This window comes from Salvelinus alpinus, chromosome 13, assembly GCF_045679555.1.
Source record: "Salvelinus alpinus chromosome 13, SLU_Salpinus.1, whole genome shotgun sequence".
NCBI classification, from domain to species: Eukaryota; Metazoa; Chordata; class Actinopteri; order Salmoniformes; family Salmonidae; genus Salvelinus; species Salvelinus alpinus.
In genome coordinates this window covers 38,540,841-38,567,010 of record NC_092098.1, presented here as the reverse complement: position 1 = coordinate 38,567,010, position 26,170 = coordinate 38,540,841, and the positions used below count along the sequence as shown (strand labels likewise).

Here is a 26,170-nt window from a genome sequence, read left to right as displayed (position 1 = left end):
AGGACAGCACATAGAATACTCATATCATATTTGGTATATGACATTTCTAGGATTAACAAGACATGCAATAGTGTTCCTGGTACTAAGGCAGCAATACTTGAATAGGAGATGCCCCACACGGAGTATATCGTATTACTTATGGAGAAAATCAGACTAATCTAATCACATTAGAAAGGAGAAAAGAGGGGTTTGATAACAAACAACAAATTATTTGGTCCCGAGGGGTATACTACAAAGCAAGATCAATGACTTAGCTTGCCCAATAATGGACTAAAGGAGACTAACGTCACTCCTTGTAGTCCAAGGACCTTACATGCTCTGTTTAAAGGCGAATTGTCTCTCGCAACCAAAACAGCCATCTAAACGTGAATCAATTCTCAATTTCGGTAGGGTTCTAGAAACATAAAAAAAGCCCTATACTTTCATATCACATCAAAATTGATTTCACAAATGAAAAATATAAACTTACTGTACACTATTTTAACCAGTTTTAACACAGAAGGTAGTTCGCATCTATGAATGGGCTATGACTTAGCCAGCTAGCTTCCCAGAACATTCTGAAATAACTATGTATTGTTTAAGAAGATGAGCATTAAATGGACATGGTCTAATTGATTCAACAACCAAAAACACATATCTAGGTTTAGCTTTCTTAATTAACCAGAAATTCAATTGTATTTTATTTATCAAAGTTAGCTGGCTCACTCGTTGATCCTGCTTTGTAGTACACCTCTGGTCTGAAAACACGACATGGCCAGATCACATTTTGTGCATAGCTAGGTTACATGACAATATACTGCTGGCCACATTAAAATACCAATACATAGCCTTGGGAAGGGAGGGACAAATACAACTGCAAAAGTGAAATGACATTGATTGCGACGCCCGTATAGGAGTTGAGCTACCATTCTTACATCGTGGTTATTAGATATGATTTACCTTTCAGGGAGTGTTGACTGTATGCCGCTCATTGGGCTTCCGTTATGTGTTTTTCCCCGAGTAGGCTTTTTTATCCAACTAGCATTTTTACCAAAATGACATCCTCTGTATTTTGGAGAATGACTACGTCTTGACTTTTTCAATGTCCGTCCAAGAGCGTTCCACAACGATAAAAAATGTTTGAATCCATTAAAATAAGAAAATATACATGGGCTTTTCCACAGTGTAGACTTGAATTCGTTGGCTTATTTTGTTTATTCCAGCTATTGATGTAAAAAATGTGTCCAGAAAGAGAAATCAGAGGTAAGTATAAACATGTTCTTCTTTAAAAACATTACCGGGGCGTGCATGAAATAACGCAGTTACATTGATAACACTGAATATAGTGAAATGTTCCGAGAAAATAAAAAGTTAACCTCTCAATATCTTCAGGAGAAACATTAAATGCGAACACATTGTAGCCTGGGCATCGCCTGCCGCTGTCAGCAATAGTCTTTGTCAATGGACCACCGGGAAAATATTAGCAGACTGGCAACCTATTTGTTTCCATGAGAAATACCACTCCACAAAGTTACTCCTTTGAACAATATCTTGACAAGACTAGTCCTTGATCGTCGAGAAGACTCCTGGTCATAGTTTTCCTTTAATTAAGTTATCTCAAATGAAGCTTGGCTCCTCTCGAGTGTCCCTTATATTTCCTTCCGAAATGTTTTCATGGTAACATTCCCAATTCGCCCCTAATGTTATCCCAGACGAATTTGGTCCTTCATGCCCCGAATAATTTCCTCAACTTTGACAACAATGAAAGTGATCCACGCCGCGTTCTAAAGGTTTTCCGAATCCCCCGTTAATTTACATGAGTGATCTTCACTTTCGTACAGGCCTCTCGTTCTTTACTGTACTGTAGTGCGGATGGAAAAAGGAAACGCTTTCCCACCCCCACCCCTCAAAAGGGGAAAAAAAAGCTCCTTTCCTCTGTTCGCACACAGCATTCGTAACAGCAACTTTTGAAAGCAACACACGGATCTCGACAAATTCCGTTTTCTTTAGCCTAGTTCCTATTTGACTACTTTTCATGAAATTACATGCATTGAAACCCAAACGACAGAGTACATTTTCGGAATAGAACTTTCAAAACGCTGTCAGCCGCTAATTTGGCTGGCCAGCAAATGGGATCGTCATGATTCTAAAGAAAATGCTAAAATACAGACCAGTAGATGGCCAATTTATCGCACATGATTCCAACGGATAAATTAAATAAATCAGAGCACAACATTTTCCTTCAGCTACAAGTATTATATTATATTAACTGTATATATACAGTTGAAGTCGGAAGTTTACAAGCACTTAGGTTGGAGTCATTTCAAACTCGTTTTTCAACCACTCCACAAATGTCTTGTTAACAAACTATAGTTTTTGCAAGTCGGTTAGGACATCTACTTTGTGCATGACACAAGTAATTTTTCCAACAATTGTTTACAGACAGATTATTTCACTTATAATTCACTGTATCACAATTCTAGTGTGTCAGAAGTTAACATACACTCAGTTGACTGTGCCTTTAAACAGCTTGGAAAATTCCCCAAAATTATGTCATGGCTTTAGAAGCTTCTGATAGGCTAATTGACATCATTTGAGTCAATTGGAGGTGTACCTGTGGATGTATTTCAAGGCCTACCTTCAAACTCAGTGCCTCTTTGCTTGACATCATGGGAAAATCAAAAGAAATCAGCCAAGACCTCAGGAAAAAAATTGTAGACCTCGGCAAGTCTGGTTCATCCTTGGGAGCAATTTCCAAACTCCTGAAGGTACCACGTTCATCTGTACAAACAATAGTACGCAAGTAGAAACACCATGGGACCACGCAGCCATCATACCGTGTTCTGTCTCCTAGAGATGAATGTACTTTGGTGCGAAAAGTGCAAATCAATCCCAGAACAACAGCAAAGGACCTTGTGAAGATGCTGGAGGAAACAGGTACAAAGTATCTATATCCACAGTAAAATGAGTCCTATATCGACATAACATGAAAGGCCGCTCAGCAAGGAAGAAGCCACTGCTCCAAAACCGCCATAAAAAAGCCAGACTACGGTTTGCAACTGCACGTGGGGACAAAGATCGTACTTTTTGGAGAAATGTCCTCTGGTCTGATGAAACAAAAATAGAACTGTTTGGCCATAATGACCGTCGTTATGTTTGGAGGAAAAAGGGGGAAGCTTGCAAGCTGAAGAACACCATACCAACCGTGAAGCACGGGGGTGGCAGCATCATGTTGTGGGGGTGCTTTGCTGTAGGAGGGACTGGTGCACTTCACAAAATAGATGGCATCATGAGGCAGGAAAATTATGTGGATATATTGAAGCAACATCTCAAGACATCAGTCAGGAAGTTAAAGTTTGGTTGCAAATGGGTCTTCCAAATGGACAATGACCCCAAGCATACTTCCAAAGTTGTGGCAAAATGGCTTAAGGACAACAAAGTCAAGGTATTGGAGTGGCCATCACAAAGCCCTGACCTCAATCCTATAGAACATTTGTGGACAGAACTGAAAAAGTGTGTGCGAGCAAGGAGGCCTACAAACCTGACTCAGTTACACCAGCTCTGTCAGGAGGAATGGGCCAAAATTCACCCAACTTATTGTGGGAAGCTTGTGGAATGTTACTCAAAACATTTGACCCAAGTTAAACAATTTAAAGGCAATGCTACCAAATACTAATTGAGTGTATGTGAACGTCTGATCCACTGGGAATGTGATGAAATAAATAAAAGCTGAAATAAATAGTTCTCTCTACTATTATTCTGACATTTCACATTCTTTAAATAAAGTGGTGATCCTAACTGACCTAAGACACGGAATTTTTACTAGTATTAAATGTCAGGAAGTGTGAAAATCTGAGTTGAAATGTATTTGGCTACGTTGTATGTAAACTTCCGACTTCAACGGTGTATATATATAGATAGATACCATAGGCTATATAAGTATTAGGCCTAAATTACTCAAGTCTGAAGCGCTTTAGGCTACAGCCATAATTTGAGCACAAAATCCTTTGTTAATCATTTATAGCATCATATATTCTGCATGACAGTCTGTTTTGTGGTGTATTCTATACACTGAAAATAACTAATGGTATTCCCTTCTTTGTCTCCCTCATCCATGAGCAGAGGATTTTATGTCTGGTAATGTATCAGACTTTCCACATCTTTAGCCCATAGCATGGACAATCTAAGCACTTGGTAATTAGTCATGGTATAGCCTAGGCTTACCTGCTTAAAGCACTTTATCCGGCTGCATAACATACTATAATAACATCAATTATCTCATCACAAATTAAAATCAATCAGGATTAGTTATTGGTTGTTACAGTCTTATTCATTATTTAGTCATAAAATAACCAAGGTGGTGCATCAAATGCAATTGGTTATTGTAGGTTTTGATGCCAAAATAGGCCTAATACCTCCATTGATACTTCCAAATATCATTATCAATAGAATAATCTGTACAAAAAGAGATTCCCTAAATCATTGTGTTTAATATAGAAAATGTACCTGCAGACAAACAATAACAGTATTCAAGGAGTGAACACTTGACCACTTCACTTGCATCATCTGACACTGATAGGTAAGGGCCTACTGTAGTGTAGAGGAACTTCCATCAGTGCTATTTCAATCTTGGGGGCACACTTTCTCATGACGCTCTTGGAAACATAACATTAGCGTATACTGTCACACAGAGGACATATAATGTATTGCAGCACCAATTAAAAAATAGTTGCAATAGCAGTATATTAGTGAGACTTGCCTCGGCAGTCACACTTTAAATATTGTACAATATTGACCATACCAGCATATGATCGAAGTACAGCTTAGTTTTGGTTACTGATCAAGGTTTCTGAACAATCAGTAACATTCCATGTAAACTGTGATGCAAGGATCAACTTTTTAACTTTAAGCTGCACACACAAAAATCTAGTTCAAGCACAACAACATGGTCCATTAAACCATATTGAATACCAAGTCTGATAATAGCTTGATTTGTTTGTCAGTTTAAATTAGAACTAGTTTGAAATGGGAAATATGTAATTTGTCATAACTTAAACACATTGACAAGGTATTAACTAACTTCACTGAGGTAGACTAGATTTTCCCTTCTTTTAGCATTCCTATGAGATTACAATAAAATATGTGTGCTAGAGTTTGTATTCAAACCTCTTCAGTGACACCGACATCAAACACTGATGTCAAACACTCCCTGTGAGGGAGTTCCACAATTAATGTCAAAATGAGGTAGAGCTGCATTTGTACAAATGTTGATCAATTGTTCATCAGACATCGAACTCATCAGTTCACCATCAGTAAGTGGACGGACGCAATATCGCAGAGCAGCATCCAACTTGTACTGTAGTTCAGCCACCAAGGGTAAAAGCTGATATACACCAGGGAGACTGTTACTGACTGCCAAAATATTTGAAAAACATTTTGTAGTTAAATATGCATTGGAACACATTGCCCAGGCTACTTATTTGCATTTCACTTCTGTTTTCGTGTGGGGAAAGAGCCCTAAGGATCTGATAGTTTCACACCCCTGAGCCAATCTCAGACCTCCATCCCATAATTTACATATTGAACCTGGTTAGATGCCCACCGCTCACAACCACCCAGCAGGTGATCCCTGAAACACAATGTCGGGACTGCAGCTGACGGTCGCTCAATGTGTCTCAGATCAAATACCTCCACCCCAGTCACCTCACTCTTCACTCAGTCTTCCCTGTGTGTCCATTCACCTCTCCCAACTTGCACATCTCATGCCACCTCTTGTACTTTGTCCTGCTTTTCTTGCAGGCAAACTTGGCAATGTCCACCATGAAGACCCAGGCCAGTGTGTACATGGCCAGGCCCCCTCCCTTCATGATGAGGCTGGGCCGGGGAGAGATGAGCTCACAGTAGAGCATCATGCCACCCACGCCTACACGCACCAGGGCAAAGAGCAGGATAAAGAGCAGGTCCACCGCGTCACCCCACAGGCTGTCGTAGCGGCCCACCTGCCGAAGGAACCATCGGGCCTGCAGCAAGGGGTTGGTGATCTCGCTGCCGAAAATCACGGCACATGTCTCCACTGCCGACTTGCCCAGGCACAGTGCCAACAGGATGCCTGCGATGCTCATGGTGTGGTGGGCCAGCATGACAGGGCCCTCGGTACGGACGCAGATGCACCAACCAAAGTCGAATAGGAAGTAGCCCAGACTAACCACCAGGGCCAGGATCTGGAGCGGGGTGTTCTCTGTACCTGAGGTCACAAACGGGACAAGGTCAATTAGTCAAGGTCAATCTCATGCTGCAATTCAAATAGTTGCCATGTATACTGAAATAAATCTAAAATTAACACACCTGCATGCTTTGCAGTAACACACATCCAAACCTCACCTGCATGTGTTAAAGGCCAGGGCCCATCGATGAAGCTAATGTATGCAGTAAGACATACTATGAGGATCCCATGTGTCAGTGTCACCAGCCTGCAGTTCCACTCCTTGCCCCGCGGGCCATTCAGGTAACAGAATGCAAAGTAGAGTGAAATCCAGCCAATCAGGCAGCAGCACACCTCCAAAAGAAGCATTGTTGTCGCTGTACAGGGGAAACCAGAGTCAACTTGACATTACTATGTCAAACAGAGGCAATGCAATATCTAGGCATACACTAGTATAATCTCCGCTCTAGTTTTATCCCCCAATAGCCTACGCTACATAATATTCATATCACATAATTAAAATATTTAGTGTTCATATTTTACAGTCATTGTTACATTTTGTTAAGTAACTAGGGCTACAAGGTGTCAATTGTAGTCAGAGAACAGGCTTATTAGTTCAATGCTTAGGCTATGACATTTCAAAACACGTACCATATGTCACACTTTTTTGGTCCAAAACCTAGGCATTCTTAAGAATACGGTCAAACAACAAAACAATGTAATACTTGGGCCTAGTAGCAATAATAATAGGCTAGTAACAATCAAGAAGATCATAGCCGAAATGCTAGCATACAACTATAGCCTACATACCTTTATCTTCTACTCTCCAGATGCATCCTAACCTGGTATTCAGATCTGAAATATCAACTCCAACAAATGTCCGCCATCTTCAGCCTCCATTGGTGTTGCTATGACCTTTCAGATCTGCCTCGAAAGTCATTCCAAAAAGGCCTGGCACATTTGAAACGGAGCACATGTTAACTTTTTCACTGCAATAAAACGTCAAGCAAGCCTACTACAATAAATTTGTCCCCTAGCTAGTCTACATCCCTTGCCCCTGGTTCTCAAGCAGCTTTAGCCTCTTATGAGATTAGTCGATTCCCTCCAGCTACCCTGGCTGTAGAACAAGCAAGAGATATGCAGTCCTGCATTTACTGTCTCCTCAACAGACTACATGCAACAGTCTCTATGACTGAAACTTTGATGATATGAGAATGTAGTGAAATATAGGACATTGTAGTGAATATAGACTGCCTAGGAAGACAGGTAGCCTCAAAATCTAGACTGAATCACGCTATGTTTTAGTAGTGGAGCGTAACAAACTAGCAACAGAGCTGAATTCTGTCTGGATTTCTAGGTGACAGGCATTACAAGCCTGGGAATTAAAAGTGAGACACAAGTGTGCAGGGTCTAACCAGCATCATAACACATTCTAGGGAACTGGTGTTTCCATGTATGACATGCTCAATGGCATGACGATAGACGGGCTACCACATTTTCCCTCGGGACTGTTAGTTAATGACACTTAGAGCTGTGTGTGAAGCAGACAGAAGCAGACAGGCAGCTTTATCCCGCATCCAGATTAACCATAATCTGACTGTGGCAGGACAGTCAGGACTAGGTTGTCTCTGGTTATTACCCCAAAGTACTCCAGGTCATTTGAGGTGAATGACATCTTACATCTTTGTCTTCATGCTATCATCTCAACAGTAGTAATGGTAATTACTCCATCTGCTAGATAAAAAAAAAAAAACATGCATAGATCCCATAACGATACATCCATGCCCTAGAGACTACACTAAAACTTGTTACAATGTAACAAAGTGTGTTTCATGAAAATAACAAAATGTAACAATGTATGCATTGAACCATTGATAGATCACACTGAAACACATTGCAGATGGCAAAACGTGATAGGCTTCTGAAACATTCCTTAAAAAATACTAGTGCTGATTTTAAAATCTTTATTATTTTTTCCAAAGCTCTTTTCCCTCTATCATTTCGACTCATTTCACAACCTAAATATATTTAAGCAAACATGATATACAGTTGAAGTCGGAAGTTTACATACACTTAGGTTGGAGTCATTAAAACTCGTTTTTCAACCACTCCACAAATGTCTTGTTAACAAACTATAGTTTTTGCAAGTCGGTTAGGACATCTACTTTGTGCATGACACAAATAATTTTTCCAACAATTGTTTACAGACAGATTATTTCACTTATAATTCACTGTATCACAATTCCAGTGTGTCAGAAGTTTACATACACTAAGTTGACTGTGCCTTAAAACAGCTTGGAAAATTCCAGAAAATGATGTCATGGCTTTAGAAGCTTCTGATAGGCTAATTGACATCATTTGAGTCAATTGGAGGTGTACCTGTGGATGTATTTCAAGGCCTACCTTCAAACTCAGTGCCTCTTTGCTTGACATCATGGGAAAATCAAAAGAAATCAGCCAAGACCTCAGGAAAAAAATTGTAGACCTCGGCAAGTCTGGTTCATCCTTGGGAGCAATTTCCAAACTCCTGAAGGTACCACGTTCATCTGTACAAACAATAGTACGCAAGTAGAAACACCATGGGACCACGCAGCCATCATACCGTGTTCTGTCTCCTAGAGATGAATGTACTTTGGTGCGAAAAGTGCAAATCAATCCCAGAACAACAGCAAAGGACCTTGTGAAGATGCTGGAGGAAACAGGTACAAAACGATCTATATCCACAGTAAAATGAGTCCTATATCGACATAGCTACTGCTCCAAAACCACCATTAAAAAGCCAGACTACGGTTTGCAACTGCACATGGGGACAAAGATCGTACTTTTTGGAGGAATGTCCTCTGGTCTGATGAAACAAAAATAGAACTGTTTGGCCATAATGACCGTCGTTATGTTTGAAGGAAAAAGGGGGAGGCTTGCAAGCTGAAGAACACCATCCCAACCGTGAAGCACGAGGGTGGCAGCATCATGTTGTGAGGGTGCTTTGCTGCAGGAGGGACTGGTGCACTTCACAAAATAGATGGCATCATGAGGCAGGAAAATTATGTGGATATATTGAAGCAACATCTCAAGACATCAGTCAGGAAGTTAAAGCTTGGTTGCAAATGGGTCTTCCAAATGGACAATGACCCCAAGCATACTTCCAAAGTTGTGGCAAAATGGCTTAAGGACAACGAAGTCAAGGTATTGGAGTGGCCATCACCAAGCCCTGACCTCAATCCTATAGAACATTTGTGGACAGAACTGAAAAAGCGTGTGCGAGCAAGGAGGCCTACAAACCTGACTCAGTTACACCAGCTCTGTCAGGAGGAATGGGCCAAAATTCACCCAACTTATTGTGGGAAGCTTGTGGAAGGTTACCCAAAACGTTTGACCCAAGTTAAACAATTTAAAGGCAATGCTACCAAATACTAACTGAGTGTATGTAAACTTTTGACCCACTGGGAATGTGATGAAAGAAATAAAAGCTGAAATAAATCATTCTGACATTTCACATTCTTTAAATAAAGTGGTGATCCTAACTGACCTAAGACAGGGCATTTTTACTAGGATTAAATGTCAGGAATTGTGAAAATCTGAGTTTAAATGTATTTGGCTTATGTGTATGTAAACTTCCGACTTCAACTGTATAAAAATACAAACAGTAGGCAACATCATTATTTAGATTGCTGTATGGCATTTTAATATATACACCTTCGCACATTTATTCTCACACCTGAACTCCTGATGAATATCAAAGTAAATGGCCAAATTAACCGCACTGTAAACATACATGGGCAGTTAAATTCAATCCAACTCATACAGCTGCATAGGCTACATAGTGGCATACAGACATACTGTATCTTATTTTCTGGTGGTCAAATTAAATTAGCAATGATTTGGATTTTACTGTAAAATACCAGGTAGACCCATTTTAGGTCATATTGATCCAGTTTTCTGAGTAAGCCACTTGTGCGTGGGCAGTAGTTTAACAGTTGCTGCGTCAACATATTCTAACGGCAGGTTTAACAGAATCCGTCCCTGACTCTGATGTTTCTATTATTATTTTTTGCTTCCAATAGTTTTACTCTTATAGATAATGTAGGCTCAAATTCAGTTTGTGCTGCATATGACCTCAGAGGTGCCCTAAACTGATGCTATAAATATTGATTATGACATTTCACATTTGATTCCAAATGCATAGAGTTTCTCAATAGAATTTTAAAAGGTCTTCACGTGTGTCTGCTGGTTTGTATCTATTTCTGTTTCCATTCATTGACATCATAGTTTTAGTTCTCTTCCACAACAGGCAGGCTTTCTCAGTGGTGATAGGACGTAGGGTTCCATGTGCGATACCACGACCTGTAACGCAAAGATAACAGGTTCATCTCTCATCTGTACAATACCATGTTGCCAATACAGTGTTAGACTAATCTTTTGTGTATCTCCCAAATGGCACCCTATTCCCCATGTAGTGCACTACTTTTGTCCAGGGCCCATAGGGCTCGTGTGAAAAGTAGTGCACTATATAGGTAATGTGGTGCCATTTGGGATATAGACACTGTTCACATGTCCTTGGCTGTGGTGAGCAAGTGTCCCTTACCCTGGTGAGCTGAAGGACTGGTTGACCTGAGAGGTCAGAGTAGCGGAGCCAGACCGGAGTGTTCCAGGCGAAGGCCCACGACTAGGACTATTGGGAGAGGAACTCGATGACACTAGAGCACAGAAGAATACACTCAATTTAACATGCACACTGATTTCACAAGAAAGCTTGAAACTTCATACAGTGAGTTTCATATGGAGGAAGGTTTTATAGGTTTGATTTCTCACACTGTGTCGATTTCACAGAAAATGTCTCTATGCCATTTACTTTTTCTTAAATACAGGTCTTAAGTACTACAGACTATAAGAAGTAGTCTTAAATACAGATCTTAAGTACTACAGACTATGTGAAATAGTCTTAAATACAGATCTTAAGTACTACAGACTATATGGAGTAGTCTTAAATACAGGTTTTAAGTACTACAGACTATGTGGAGTAGTCTTAAATACAGATTATCAAGTACATATGGTTACACTTGCCTCCTGAAGCAGGAGGGCTGTATGATCTGGACGTGGATGCCTGAAACAACAGTTACATGATGGCTGGTGAGACAAAACACAAGACAATGTACTGAAAATGTGTTGTAGCGTAACTATGCATTACTATCACACTACTCTTTCATTACACAACTCTTATCATAACAATGAACATTTGAAAATATACTTTCAATCTGACTTGAAAATAGAGAGCTACTGTACGTATTTAGAGCTGGCCATTTCACCATCAGGAAGAAACATGCGGAATTTAACCCAAAACGTTATAACTGAGAGATTTAAGGCTAACCATTCTGGAGTTGAAGTTGTGTGATTTCATTGGTGAGGTGGACACGGGGCAGTAGATCCTCTTCTGCTTCTGTCTGCGGTTACAGAACCACACCCGCACCACCTCCTTCTCCATAGACAGCTGCTCTGAGATCAGCATGATCTCCTCCGAGTTAGGCTTGGGGTTCTGAATAGGAATATTGGTATTAGGTGGTATAAGCATGCATGAGGCTTTATAATGTCTTGTAATAAGGCATATAATATGTAGCTGCTCTGAAATCAGTGTGATCTCCTCCGAGATGGGCTTGGGGTTCTAAAAAGAAACGTTGGTAGCTAACACTGTAAAGCCTGCAGACATAATGCTTATTACTTGTTATAAGCATGCATGAGCCTTTATAATGTCTTAAAATAAGCCATATCATATGTGTCAGCATTGCAACTAACTCAAAATGGCTGCTATGTAGTCACTCAAGTGTCACAACAATGTGCATTATGGTGGATTGTTTTGCTCCCTGGAAAGCATGGAAAAGTGCTTTTAAATACGACTTATATCAACAGTTCCAAAATTATTTTCAGCATTTATGATTGGAAATGCAGGGGACAATATTAAAGGACAGACAGAGTTAACTCACGTCAAGGAAGCGTTTCTCCAGGGTGAGCTTTATGTTGGTTTCGATGCTTGTCCTCTTTTTTCTTTTCCTTCCATAGCCTTCCATCAGGGGGGGTAGAGAGACAGCATTGCTCATAGAGTCAGAGGGGCAATTCTCTGATTTGGAAAGAGCATGAACATGATTTACCAACGTACATTTCCTCTAAAATACATTTCCAGCCAATATAGCAAAATAAATATCCTCTTGACATAGAAATAGTGTGTAAAGACATGCAATGGCACATGATGTAAATGACTGAGAAATACCAAACCATCTACAAAATATACACAGTGTACAAAACATTAGGAACACCTGCTCTTTCCATGACATAGACTGACCGACCAAGTTAATCCAGGTGAAAGCTATGATCCCTTATTGATGTCACCTGTTAAATCCACATCAATCAGTGCAGATGAATGAGATGAGAGAGGTTAAATAATGATTTTAAAGCTTTGAGACAATTGAGACATGGATTATGTATGCATACCATTCAGAGGGTGAATGGGCAAGACAAAATATTAAAGTGCCTTTGAACGGGGTATGGTAGTAGGTGTCAGGCACACAGGTTTGAGTGTGTCAAGAACTGCATCGCTGCTGGGTTTTTCATGCTCAACAGTTTCCCATGTGTATCAAGAATGGTCCACCACCCAAAGGACATACAGCCAACTGACACAACTGTGGGAAGCATTGGAGTCAACATGGGCCAGCATCCCTGTGAAATGCTTTCGACACCTTGTACAGTCTATGCCCCAACGAATTGAGGCTGTTCTGAGGGAAAAAGCGGAGGTGCAACTCAATATTAGGAAGGTGTTACTAATGTTTGGTATACTCAGTGTATTGTTATACTGTATAGTACCTGCGTCACTCAGCCACTTCTCAAGTAGAGGCTTCAGCTTGCACATGTTCTTGAAGCTTAGGTTTAGGGCCTCGAAGCGGGAGATGGTGGTCTGGCTGAAGTCATTCCCATACAGCTTCCCCATAGCCAGGCCTACATCACCCTGATACACACACAGTGAACACATTTGAATCTGTTTACGGCAAACTTTAAAATTATAATCTCGTTTCAATCTACATCATGAATTCAATACCTGTATTACATTATTAATCTCCTTCAAGTGTGTTGACTACAGAAATGTTAAGTCACTTCACTCCTGCCTTTGCGCTATGTGTGTTTCAACAGTTAAATGATATCAGAATGAGCAAATACACCAAGTACAGAAGATAGGTGGCATATCAGTAATCAGAGCCAGTGGCGGTAGCTTCAAGGTTAGAGAGGCGTGCCAGTAACTGAAGGGTTGCCATTTCAAATCCCAGGACTGACAGGAAAATATCTGGTGGGATTGAGAATCACAATAATAGGTGCCATATATTGTCATTATGCAAGACATTTAACCCCTAACCTGTTCAAGGGGCGCTGTTCTGTGGCATCTAGACACTTTTGTTAGTGTATCAGTATTTGTGGTGTCTGGGGGGTTGGGAAAAAACATAAAACGGCAGAAAGATAAAGTTGTATTGTATTTTGAGCCAGTGGCCCTCTGTACCTGGGTAAAGCCCAGTTTGATGCGTCTCTGTTTGAAGGCCTTGGCAAACTGTTCCAGCTCCTCCAGGTCACTGGCCTCGTCCTGCTGGGGGGGCCCCATGTGTTTGGGGACCTGCAGGTGGGACATGTCCAGGTGGCTTTCCATGGACGACGACGTCAGGCCCGACCGACTCATGGCCTTTAGGGAACACAGTGGTGAGGAGGAATACTGTTAAATGGGTGACGAAAGTAATTGTGTTTTTATGTTTAGCCATGTGAAAAAATTAGCAGTGTTAGAAACCTTGTTCATGCAGAAATGGAATATGTTTGTGTCTTATGCAAATTTCTCTCTTCATAATTCCTCATATTAATGTATTTGACTGATGTCATTGAAAGTTCTATGATAAATCCTTATCCCTCTCATGGTCTGTCCTGTAAAGGGTTAATTCTGTTATCAAGTTCAAGGACCCGGATGCATGACCTGTAGTGTTGCCCTATTGTCTTCTCAGTAAACATGATAACTTTACTTACATTTCTCTGCCTCATACATATAGCTAATCATGTCAACTGGTGTAAGAAGTGGGATTTTTACCTGAGGTGTCAATGCTAACCCAGGCTGGTGCTGGAGGAGGCCTGACTGGCTCTGGGTGGGAAAGCTGAGGAGGTTCTGCTGCAGAAGTGCTACACGGGGGGGGGAAAAAGACTAATTAATACAATTTGTTTAGAGAAGTATCATAGATATTGTAACTTTCACACTTCCCACATTTTTCAGAAATCCTGTTTGAAGGATTCCCAGTTGGAGGATTCTCTCCCTGCTTATTCTCTCCTGATTTCGGGAGTCCTCAAACTGGTGTAGTCTGTGACTTTTGGGAAAGTTTCCAGAATATTACAACCCTTTCATTTGATTGTTCATGTGTACCTTGGTGCCCCGTGTGTTGTGTCTGTGAGAGGAGGAAGGAGGATGGAGGTGAGAGGTGGTGAGAGCCTGGCATAAGCACCAACTGCTGCATGGTGTGTAGGGAGGAGAGCTCCTGTTGAAACAACAGAAATACAATCTTAGATTTTTCATTTATTTAACCTTTATTTATCCAGGTGAGTTGTTGAGATATAATCTCTTTCGCAGGAGAGACCTGGATCTAAACCAAAAAACAACCATCCAAATGCTCTCATTACAGAATGACAGTTTTCTCCCATTCTTAGAAAATGATAAATAATTATAGCTTGGCATGACATTAAACATGGGGCCAGGGGCTGTACATATCAAACACATTAGGGTAGGAGTGCTGATCTAGGATCAGGTCCCCCCCATTCATATAATCATATTAATTATTAACTTAAAGGCCTCTATATTAAGGCAGAAGATGAGTGACCTACCCCTGATAGCTGGCCACCAGATATTGGGGCTCCTTGTGTCAGGTGACATGTCTTGTGTGATAAGACAGAATGGGGAGAGTCATTGAGGACCTCTGTCTTGATCTGGAAACCAATCACATCACAATATTACTCACTGTTCTATTCCTACTTTTTGATGTTGCAATTGTCTTTCGAAGAATAACAGTACATAAACACGGTCTTGTCGTTTTCACTGGAAATGTGGATATCAATTGTGTGTGACCAATTGACATAGAACAACCAGGCTGACATTTGGTCTATCTTGTCATCAACAGTATCAATGTTATTCCAACTCCGATCCTCCAGTACCCCCAACAGCCCAACTCCAGTCCTCCAGTACCCCCAACAGCCCATCTCCAGTCCTCCAGTACCCCCAACAGCCCAACTCCAGTCCTCCAGTATCCCCAACAGCCCATCTCCAGTCCTCCAGTACCCCCAACAGCCCAACTCCAGTCCTCCAGTCCCTCCAACAGCACACATTTTTGTTGTAGCCCCGAACAAACACACCTGATTTAATTAATTGAGGGCTTGATGATTAGTTGACGAGTTTAATCAGGAGCTACAATAAAAATGCATACTGTTAGGGGTACTTGAGGACTGGAGTTGGGAAACTGTGTGTGTGCGCGTGTGTGTGTGCGTATGTGTGCTCCTTGACCGGTTGGGTTAGGCTGCAGGACTTGTTAAACAAGATACAAACTCTGATAAACACCCTCCCCTCAGGCAGTGTAGTATGCAAATAACCCCCAGGACTAAAACAATAAACCTCCCTTTAACAATCTCCCACTGCCAAATGGATAGACATAGTTTAGGAATAACTAAACTAAGATAATAGGTTTTAATAATAGGTGGACATTTTGAGGTATATAAAGAGTGGTGTGAAAAAATTATCTTAGTGGAACTGTCCAGCACACTTACAATAAGTGGTACTGAGTTCATGTAATATGACACTAGATGTTCTTATTACAGGATTTCCACAGACTAGAGTACATGACTTTCAGTATTGATAGACATCACAATCAATATTTCTGTTACACGTACAAGACCAATCTTATTTACAATGACGGCCTACCCCCAGCCATACCCTAAACCGGAAGACGCTGGGCCAATTGTGCGTCGCCCTATGGGACTCCCAATCACGGCCGGTTGTGACACATCCTGCAATCGAACCAGGGTCTGTAGTGACGCCTCTAGCACTGCGATGCAGCGCGTTAGACCGCTGTGCCACAAGGGAGCCCATGTGGTATGAAGTAAAAACCATTAAAAAATATATATAAAATAAATGATAAACATAGTTTTCCTGTAATGTCCTACTATGTATTCTCTAAGATTTTGTTCTTAACTGACTTGCCTAATTAAATAAAGATTAAATTAAAATTTAAAAAAGTTGTTCACGGTTCAATTCATTGGATAATCTGAAGTTAAAATTACATGTGTATTCTATACTCACTTGTCTGGTGAAGTCAATTCCATTTTGTTCATTGTCTGTAGGAGAAAGTAAATATAAATGATTAAACAGTCATAAATTACAATGTCATACCTATCCCCAAGCATATTAGGGCCACATTGTGGTTTTCTGTTTATTAGAATAGGCCTACACCTGAAGTAGCGCTCTGGATAACATTATGGAGGATTTTTGATAATTAAGATACAAAACTCAATAATAGGCAAATTGCTAACACTTTATAATAACTTTCATGAATAAGGCATAAATGCTTGTAAATGTTTATAAATAGTTGCTAAATTATCATACATTTTATAAATTATTATAAATTGTAATGCTCATAATACTTATAATTGTTAATACATGTTTACAAATGATGTAATAGTTCATGCATTTTATTTCACGAAAGTTATTATGAAGTGTTACAGACAAACCACATATCGAGACGCCATGCCCACTGAAACTGAGAAGCCCTTGTGCCTCACAAGTGTGTCCTCAATTTGTAGGATAAAAATACACAAGATGTAGTTTATTTAGACAGTTTCTTGGCACTGACCATATATATCCTCATCAGGGATATAGTGTAAAAAAATCCAACACAGCCATATGGATGATTCACCACCATATGGAGTGAATGATTACAAATGTTATGATCACATTAACCCTTTTAAGATACTGGCACCCTCCCTACAACACAACGATGCCATACGAGACAGAGAGTTCAAAGGTCTGCTGTGTCAGGTAATCTTCCCTCATTTGAATTTCAAATAGGACCTCTGGGAGTTTGTGGCGAGTGATGTTCCTGCTCGACCCACAGTATGGAAATCTCCCCCCCACCCCCAGGCCAAACTTCCAGTATGGAAATTATGGTGCCATGCAAATCAGCTGCGTAGCCTTGACAACCTTTTCAGGCCTTTCCATTGTAATGTTTACAGACCCCCAGGTGCACTACACATTGACTAACTCTAAACCCAGTACAATAATGGAACTGGGATAGCATTGGCAACACAGGATAGAACAAAACTTTGAACAATATGTATACTGTATTATTATTATTGTACTATCGTATTATACAGAATTGTCTGGCAGCATCCAAGTCCCCTTATGTCAGTTCAATCTCATTTTAACATCGGAAGGCTGGGGTTGATCACGTTCTGCATTCGGTCCCTTCGCAACTTCGCAATAATTAATTCCCTTGTAATTCTAAAAGCGTTGATAAAAAGTGTCTTCTGATTTTGTTTCCCGTAATATACAGTAGCATGGTTGATAATGGTCCAGGATCGGGAGACAGACGCAGAAGGATCGGGAGACAGACGCAGAAGGATCGGGAGACAGACGCAGAAGGATCGGGAGACAGACGCAGAAGGATCGGGAGACAGACGCAGAAGGATCGGGAGACAGACGCAGAAGGATCGGGAGACAGACGCAGAAGGATCGGGAGACAGACGCAGAAGGATCGGGAGACAGACGCAGAAGGATCGGGAGACAGACGCAGGAATGCGTAATAGGGTTTTTATTTACCCAAATTACTGCGTGTCACGTAAAGGTGGACGGGCACGGGGACGAAGACCAAACAAACACTATATAAAACACAGGGTTGAAACCCAAACAAAAAAGCGAGGAGTACCTCGAATAAATAACCAACAGACATTGTAACAATAATCAACAGAACAATGGTAAACCAAGGACACACTTATACAATTATGAATCACTGGGAATAGTGGTCAGGTGTGCGTAATGAAAGTTCCGGAGGGATCCGTGACAGTACCCCCGCTGACGCGCTGCATTAGCAGCGCAATGACTCGAGGACGATCACAGGAACGCAGTGCGGGTCGTTCAGGACCTGATGAAACTGCCAAAGTTGCGTTGTCGTCGGACGGGCCAGTTGCCACTGCCAAAGTTGTGTGAGCGTAGGTTGGACTAGTAGCAGTGGCGTCGGACGGACCGGTTGTGGCGGCGCCGGACGGACCAGTAGCAGCGTCGTCAGACGGGCCATTCCCGCTGTCTTCCTTAATGGTCGATTATTCTGTCACGCTGGTATAAAGGGTCGGGAGACAGGCGCAGGAATGCGTAATTGTTTTTTTTATTTCATGTAGTTCTATGTACTTTTGTGTGGCTATAATTTTTTTATGGACCGTATATGGCGCTCCATCGCTCTTTTTGCATGAAGTGTATAAGGCCCTTTAGAGCCTTAGACCAGCCCAGGCCACTGCCTGCATTATTCTAACCTTTATCCCGAAGAGACCATTAACCTTTAGTGGCTCTCTGGATAGTGCTTTCAAACGTGCATTTGATTTGCACAGCAGCATATTCTAGATGACCAGAATAGTCTGTCTGGTTGCATGCTCTTGATGACTACTCAGACAGGTTTTCAGTCTAAACTGAACGGATCATGCCAAGGGACTGCCAGTTTCTGAGTCAAGTGTCAACACCTTCCATCAAGGATACACTGCTATGGAAATCAAATGCACCTCAGAGCGATATCTGGAAAGCCACTTTCTGCAAATAATCATTATAATTATACAATAAAAATATATTGATAACTCAGCAAATAGACTCTTAATTCAGTTTCTGGAAAGAATGTCTTCAAAAGATTAAGGTTGTAATATATCATACAATATCAATTGGCTTAGGGGACATCTTCTCAAAGGGCCAATTTTTTTATTTAACCTTTATTTACCTAGGCAAGTCAGTTAAGAACAAATTCTTATTTACAATGACGGCCTACCAGAGCTAAACCCGGACGACACTGGGCCAATTGTGCATCGCCCAATGGGACTCCCAATCACGGTCAGTTGTGACACCTCTAGCACTGAGATGCAGTGCCTTAGACCGCCGCGCCACTTGGGAACATATACAGAACTCTCTTTCTGACCTATATTTCATGCAGACCTTTCATTCACTTTTCAATTAGGGAGTCAAGTTGTTAGTTTAATTTTGGTTAATTTGTGTTGAAAATAACACACTAAAACAATGAACTGCAAGCTGTGTGAAAAGATGCATGATATCATTGCTGTCAGGGTAAAATTATTGTGATAATTTCCTCTCTGACCTGATGGTCTTGCATCGTGTTGTGGCTATTAGTGTTAGATTATATGAAATCATATCTGGTGTGATCGTTAGTAGGATCCTTTGAGGTGAAATTGATTGAACATAAAAGGTTAAGGCACCCAGCTGCTGCTGCACTCTGACTTGAAGTTTACTCAACTCTGGGGCAGGAAAGTTCTACTAACATTAATTCCTACATTTGCCAAAGTTTTAATTCAGAATGTTTTCAAATTCTCCCAATTTTAAGTCCAGCCAACTTGGACATGTAACGTATTTGGACTTTTTCCCAAGTTGTATGTTTTACAGTGATTTGCTTGAATGATAGCTGAGGCAAATGCATGATGGAACTTTAAAAGCCTATTTTGTCAGATTTTGACAAAAAAATAAAAACTTCCATACACTATGCTGCTCTATCTGAATCCAAGTTCCACATTTTCATTTAGTTTGTTCTGTATTTTACCACCTCATCCATGTCACCTGGGGCTGTGGCAACTTCTCTGCAAACAGCTTGAGGTACACACATTACATCCTGGTAGAGCCGCCAACCAACAGAATCAACACATCCAGTTCTAGAAACACTTTCAGAAACACTTATTCCAGTTGTTGTTGGGGGGAGATGTTGGCTGTTGATAAGGTACTTTCAATCAGAAAGATTATACAGAGAAATAGTCATTCACTATTCACACTGTGGTAATCAACACACCCTAATGGCCCACTTATCAGCAAAGGACTGTACAAGAAATGTTGAGACACATTTACAGTGTTATTGATAAATACAGCCTGTAGCGATCAAAACAAATGTCCAGACACACCATAACTTCAGAAATAAGCTTTCCGAAATAATAAACAACCATAGCAATGTGAAACTGTCAGCCTGGAGGCTCCACATACTCTTGCATCCAAAATCCATGACAACATTTGGAGTAAGAAAAGCACACACACTAAAACATTTCCTGTCAACAATTAGTGTATAATATTCAATGTTATTGGGGGTGTTCTGTTTCAGTAAATGTGTCTGTTTCAGTTAATCATTTCAATTAAAAAAGCAAAATTAGCTATTTTTCAGTGCAAATCTGTATGTAAGTATGCACCACAGATCCAGGGATACTAAGCACACAATGATTCCTCAGAGATATTATGTAATTAAAAAGTAATAAATAATAACAAAATCATATTGTGCTACTAAAAGCTATCAAATAAAGAAATGTTGAAATGAAATGTTTGTAGGGTAATCTTAACATAAGAATAAGCAGAAATGTCTTTCTGTAAGTTTATTTTGTTTTTAACACCACTATCACCAAGAAATACATTTAGCAGGTGCGATGGAGGAGAAAAGTAAACATAATTTTCCAAGATATATGTCATCATAATTTCTTCTGATATGCCTGACAAGAGATAACGACAAACTGACAAATTAAAAGTAGACATTGAAAGGTGAAACATCCTTACCTGCTTGTTCATGGTGAGCCTCTGAGTGTTCCACCCCGTCTGTGCTCATCTTAATATCTGTAAATGATAAATACTGCTGATTTTCCTAAAGGACTGTAACTTCACTGGGACAATGCAGCACTCAGCTCTACCAGTAAAATGATCTTGAGGTTATTCTAATGCGGCGTACTTTCAAATTTTCTCCCACATGTGATTGCTGTTATAATATTCATAAGTTGGAGGGTATCCCCATTCAGTATTCAGCACAGTTGCTCCAGCTCTCCTCCCTATCTGAACTCAGTCAAAACCAGATGGATCAAGTCAACAGACACTCACAAAGTTTGGTGAAATGGCTTAACATTTTTTACTTTATATTACATTGAATATAAGAATTGAAAATGTGAACAGGTAATTTATAAATGTTTTATGTAAAAAATATATATATAAATTACTTACCTGGATTTAACAATTGTTCCACTCACCGGTATAGATAGCACTATGTGAATATGTCCCTTTTGTCTCTAAAAAGATGCTGGTATTGGGATGGAAATGTATAATATCTACTAGTGGTCATCTGCATTTACCTAAGTGGGTTAGTGGAGGAAAATGCACCTTTTTCAGTACCCCACACAGGCAGATAGAGAGTCATTTGCATAAGTCTCTCGGTGTGTCCTATCCAGTCTCGTTTTTTTTTGCATAAAACAACAATGGGTTGACTGCGAACTTAGAAAAGTTGCTTTTCAGTGTATGTGTTTGTATAAAGAGATGAATAAGCGGACAGCATGTTGCGATAATAACTTAGCATCAAATCAGGACAAATTGTGGAGAGAATAATAAGCTTTACATCATAGTTATTTGTTACTGTGGAACAAGATTGAAATCTACCAATGGGCAGACAAAATGGGCAGACCGCCAAAATGGGAACAATACTTTATAGTACCTTTCATGAATCAGCTTTATTTAATAATCAATACATTTGTATTTCATTATTTGTAAACATTTATAAACATGTGCATTTACAAGCATTACAATTCATAAGCATTTATAACATTTTATTAATGTATAAACCATGATGACAGGTTTGGTTCAAGTGCATTCTCATCTGTTTCTATTCACTATAAAACATTGTGCTAGCATGTTTTGAGATGATGCAACAACCTCAGGTCTGTCTGCCTGAATGACATCTAAGCATAAAGAAAAGAAGGCACACAAAGACCTTTATGCAAATGAAGTTGGTCAAACTTAAGACACTTAAAGATAATATTTATGTCCAGAGGGAGAATGGCACAGATGACTGAGTAAACAGCTGATACTTCTCTCTGTGGTTGGCTTGTTGAAACAGCATCTTCAACTGTCTTTCATGCCATTGGATACGCTCCTTCACACTTTGTTCCCATAGAAAGACAAACACACACATGCGCATACCATAGGCGAATTTACCATATATGGCAAATTCCAAAATAAAATAAATAAATAAAAGCCTATTTCGGCACACCCAATAATTACGATTGAAAAGTAAAACTTTCTATGATAGAAAGATAAGTGATGCAAAATGTATTATTTAGGCTAATATATTCTTGTTGTCCACTTCAAGTTCATAGACACTGATCAAACAACAATATTGTTAGGAAACAGGAAGTACGTTTTTAGGGCACAGGTAGACAGTACTAACATGCAACAATTTCAGCGATTTTACCGAGTTACAGTTGATATAAGGAAATCAGTCAATTTAAATAAATTCATTAGGTCCTAATCTATGGATTTCACATGACTGGGAAGGGGTGCAGCCATGGGTGGGCCTGTGAGAGCATAGGCGCACCCACTTGGGAGGGGAAGAAATTCGTTTTTCTATATGTGGACCACAAAATGTAAATCTGGTCAAATGGTGCTTTTCATCAGCTGTCCGGGTGGCTGGTAGCGGATGATCCTGCACGTGAAGAAGCCGGATGTGGAGGTCCTGGAGGCAAGCACTAGGCAGAATAAATGATTGGTTTCCTCAGTGCCTATGTGGTCCAGTTTTTATAGCCACACATAGGTCAGAGTCGGCGTGGGTTTGAATCCAGCCCACTGCCCTTTGACTCATAGATGTCTATTTTTGACGCATTAATTCTACGTGGTTACAGGGCTAAAACAGAAACAACTCAAAGGTTTACAGTTTAGGCATTAATTCCAAGTACTTTACACCACTGGCGCAGCCATGGGTGGGCCTGGGAGTGCACTTGGGAGCCCGACCCACCCACTGGGGAGCCAGGCCCAGCCAATCAGAATTAGTTTTCCCCCACAAAATTACTTCTATGTGTGGACCACACATGTGGTTGTAGGCAAATCTGGCCAAATGGTGTTTTTAATCAAACTGCTAGATATTAAATGTTTGTTTAAGTCAGTTTAAAAGCATAGTTTATATTTAACTGAGCTACAGGCTAAAGCTATTCTATAGCTGATAACTCTCCGAAATGTAGTTAGTCAGGCAACCTTCAGTCCAGTCATCACCAGAGGGCAGTCAAACTCCACAATGGATGTTTGTGCATTATATGGATGGAACATACAGGTAACTGCCAAAATAAAGGAAAAACCAACATAAAGTGTCTCAATAGGGTGTTGAGCCACCATGAGCCACCAGAACAGCATTAATGTGCCTTGGCATAGATTCTATAAGTGTCTGGAACTCTATTGGAGGGATGCAACACCATTCTTCCACAACAAACTCCATAATTTGGTGTTTTGTTGATGGCGGTAGAAAACACTTTGTCTCAGACACCGCTCGAGAATCTAACATAAGTGTTCAATTGTGTTGGTGACTGAGACACACATTAGACTACTATTTTAAAGTCACTGAGATCTCTTCTTCTAGCCATGGTATTTTTATACATGACCCCTAAGCGTGATGGGATGTTTTAATTGCTTAATTAACTCAGGAACCCCAAATGTGTGGAAGCACCAGCATCTTCACCATGACGAGAAGTTGGAAGATGGGGAGTGTTTTCCAAAGCATGGTTTTAGATGGCGCATTATGATGTTTATATACCCACAAATCTAATGAGCTTTGCAATATGATACCCAATAGAAGAAGCATTAGTATGAAGACAATTTAGGATTTTAATTTGTCAAAGCTAGACACACTTTTAGAAAACATTGTGAGCTTCAACGGCATATTTCTTTTCATAAAACATTTTAAACCATAGAATTACTTTAAAATCAAATAACACAGTGAAAAGTTAAGGCACTTACCATCATCCAATGGTTTACATATTTCAAAAATAAAGTTTTATGTTTTGTTACTGTGTGTATGCATTAGGTAACTTTTGTTTGTAAAATCTAATCCCTCAGAGAGATAGATGGACTATAATTAGCATAATGTAATAATAACATGTGGAACAGCAATATCCAGTACAAGCTTAATCACTGCCACTTTGGACATATAAGGGCACAATAAGGACGACAGAAAGTTCAGTCCACTAGTTTCTTTCTTCAGTCTATCACAACAAGATGGTAACCTGAGAAAATATTGTTGATCAAAGAGGGATAAAAAAGGATTAAAAATAACTGGATGTGAAAGGTTCCCACATGTAAGCTGCCTGATGAATATCTCATACCACCACGAATATGAGAGAACAGTACTGACAGTTCATCTGTGAACTCAACTTTATTCCTTATACCTATAATATAAACCTGACTTAAGTCAGTTTCTGCATTTGAAGTTGCAAGGCTGAGATTAGGCTACATGCTGATGCATTTGACAGCATTGGCAAAAGCCTTCCAGCCCGCCAAACATTGGTTCCTACACTCAGAAAAAAAGGTGCTATCTAGAACCTAAAATAGTTATTTGGCTGTCCCAATAGCAGCACCGTTTGAAGAACCCCTTTCTGTTCCAAATAGAAACCTTTCGGGGTTCCATGTAGAACCCTTTCTACAGAGGGTTCTACACGCAACCCAAAAGGGTTCTACCTGGAACTAAAAAGGGTTCTCCTATGGGGACAGTCGAAAAACCCTTTTGGAGTCCTTTTTTCAAAGAGAGTAAAGTTCAATGTAAGAGTGTGGATGTTGGTTACACACTGGACTGTTTCAATATCCTAGTTTTTTAACAGAATATCACTAAATTAAATAAAAACTGCATCAGTTAAGTAAAAACAAAGTGTTATATAAAAAGAGTGTCTGTTTTCTCTGAGCAGATCCACCATTCACAGTCTCACCCTTAGGTGGCACTGAACAGCACTTTAACTGATGGCACCAAGTCAAAACAGAGACAGTAGAGAAAACGAGACTCTAATGAAAGGGATTCCCAAGAGGATGAATATGGATCAGAATAGCTTTTAGCAATTTGAAACTTCTGGCCTCCTCTTTCTTTCTTTTTCTCTTTCATAGCCTGCTTATTACCAGGTAGTTACTATGGTTTCTTATGGATTCTTTAACATGGACATGCAACCTTTAGGCCTTTATACAATTAAAGTAGTATAACTTTTATAATGAATGATTAAGAAAACGATTATGTTTATGCTGATGATAAATTACATTGATGATAAAATCCAATAATCATGTACTGTACCTGCACACTTGACTGAAAATCTAATAATAAAGAATTGGTCACATAAAAAACAAGTTTTATTTAGAGTTAGAATTTAGAGTTAGAATTAATGGATTACACAAATTGAAAACAAAAATGAACACGATAACATGAGTTTTCCATTCATAAAATGTGCAGTGTAAATTTCCACAGTACAATTCTAGTTTTAATGTCACATGCACAAGTAGAGTGAAATGCCTTTCTTGCAAGCTCTAACCACAACAATGCAGTAATCAATAACAATGTAATACTAAAAATAACAAGGTAGAACAAAAAACACACAAGATATAAAAATAAGAACACGATGAAGTAAGTAAGCATACTGTATACAGGGTCAGTTCCAGTACCATATTTACAATGTGCTGGGATACTGGATCGATAAAGGTAGATACACTACATTACCAAAAGTATACAGACACCTGATCGTCGAACATCTCATTCCAAAATCATGGGCATTAATATGGAGTTGGTCCCCCTTCGCTGCTATATCAGCCTCCACTCTTCTAGGAAGGCTTTCCACTAGATGTTGGAACATTGCTGCGGGGACTTGCTTCTATTCAGCCACAAGAGCATTACATGAGGTTGGGCACTGATGTTGGGAGATTAG

The 26,170-nt window shown here is 40.0% G+C and overlaps 3 protein-coding genes across 12 annotated transcripts in view; all 3 read right to left on the bottom strand.

Annotated features, from left to right (window-relative positions):
• LOC139537670 (rho guanine nucleotide exchange factor 12-like) overlaps positions 1–2,089 on the bottom strand; it is a 128,455-nt gene extending 126,366 nt beyond the window's left edge. For 7 of the 9 annotated variants that reach the window (XM_071339247.1, XM_071339248.1, XM_071339250.1 and 4 more), the window contains exon 1: positions 940–2,089. In XM_071339247.1, coding sequence (XP_071195348.1) covers positions 940–971 — 32 coding nt within the window. In that variant the 5' untranslated portion in view covers positions 972–2,089. The remainder of the gene's footprint in view (positions 1–939) is intronic. The other 2 variants (XM_071339249.1, XM_071339255.1) reach the window with 1 other exon arrangement.
• Positions 2,090–5,614: 3,525 nt separating this feature from the next.
• tlcd5b (TLC domain containing 5b) lies at positions 5,615–7,120 on the bottom strand. The gene is made up of 3 exons (XM_071339246.1): positions 6,992–7,120; positions 6,361–6,558; positions 5,615–6,223 (listed from the first exon to the last, which is right to left on the bottom strand). Exons 2-3 carry the CDS (start codon positions 6,548–6,550, stop codon positions 5,691–5,693), a joined length of 723 nt encoding a protein of 240 aa, XP_071195347.1. The 5' UTR covers positions 6,551–6,558; positions 6,992–7,120; the 3' UTR covers positions 5,615–5,690.
• A 2,714-nt stretch (positions 7,121–9,834) lies between these two features.
• Positions 9,835–21,622, bottom strand: LOC139537668 (POU domain, class 2, transcription factor 3-like). Of its 2 annotated transcripts, none has more exons than XM_071339245.1 (13): positions 21,485–21,622; positions 21,024–21,080; positions 16,533–16,567; positions 15,068–15,169; positions 14,613–14,724; positions 14,286–14,374; positions 13,716–13,892; positions 13,031–13,172; positions 12,157–12,290; positions 11,547–11,711; positions 11,243–11,282; positions 10,764–10,875; positions 9,835–10,522 (listed from the first exon to the last, which is right to left on the bottom strand). In XM_071339245.1, exons 2-13 carry the CDS (start codon positions 21,070–21,072, stop codon positions 10,480–10,482), a joined length of 1,200 nt encoding a protein of 399 aa, XP_071195346.1. In that variant the 5' UTR covers positions 21,073–21,080; positions 21,485–21,622; the 3' UTR covers positions 9,835–10,479. The 2 variants fall into 2 exon arrangements, with proteins under 2 accessions (XP_071195346.1, XP_071195344.1); XM_071339243.1 differs by having other exon boundaries at positions 21,459–21,612.
• Positions 21,623–26,170: the final 4,548 nt, after the last annotated feature.

What these genes read in the sequence shown, in the direction of transcription:
- tlcd5b (XM_071339246.1), bottom strand. Translation starts at nt 6,550, where the DNA reads ATGCTTCTTTTGGAGGTGTGCTGCTGCCTGATTGGCTGGATTTCACTC. An exon ending in CTGGCCTTTAACACATGCAG is followed by an intron (nt 6,224 to 6,360) that starts GTGAGGTTTGGA and finishes TTGTGACCTCAG; the next exon opens with GTACAGAGAACACCCCGCTC.
- LOC139537668 (XM_071339245.1), bottom strand. Translation starts at nt 21,072, where the DNA reads ATGAGCACAGACGGGGTGGAACACTCAGAGGCTCACCATGAACAAGCA. An exon ending in GGCTCACCATGAACAAGCAG is followed by an intron (nt 16,568 to 21,023) that starts GTAAGGATGTTT and finishes TTTCTCCTACAG; the next exon opens with ACAATGAACAAAATGGAATT. An exon ending in CTGGTGGCCAGCTATCAGGG is followed by an intron (nt 14,725 to 15,067) that starts GTAGGTCACTCA and finishes TTGTTTCAACAG; the next exon opens with GAGCTCTCCTCCCTACACAC.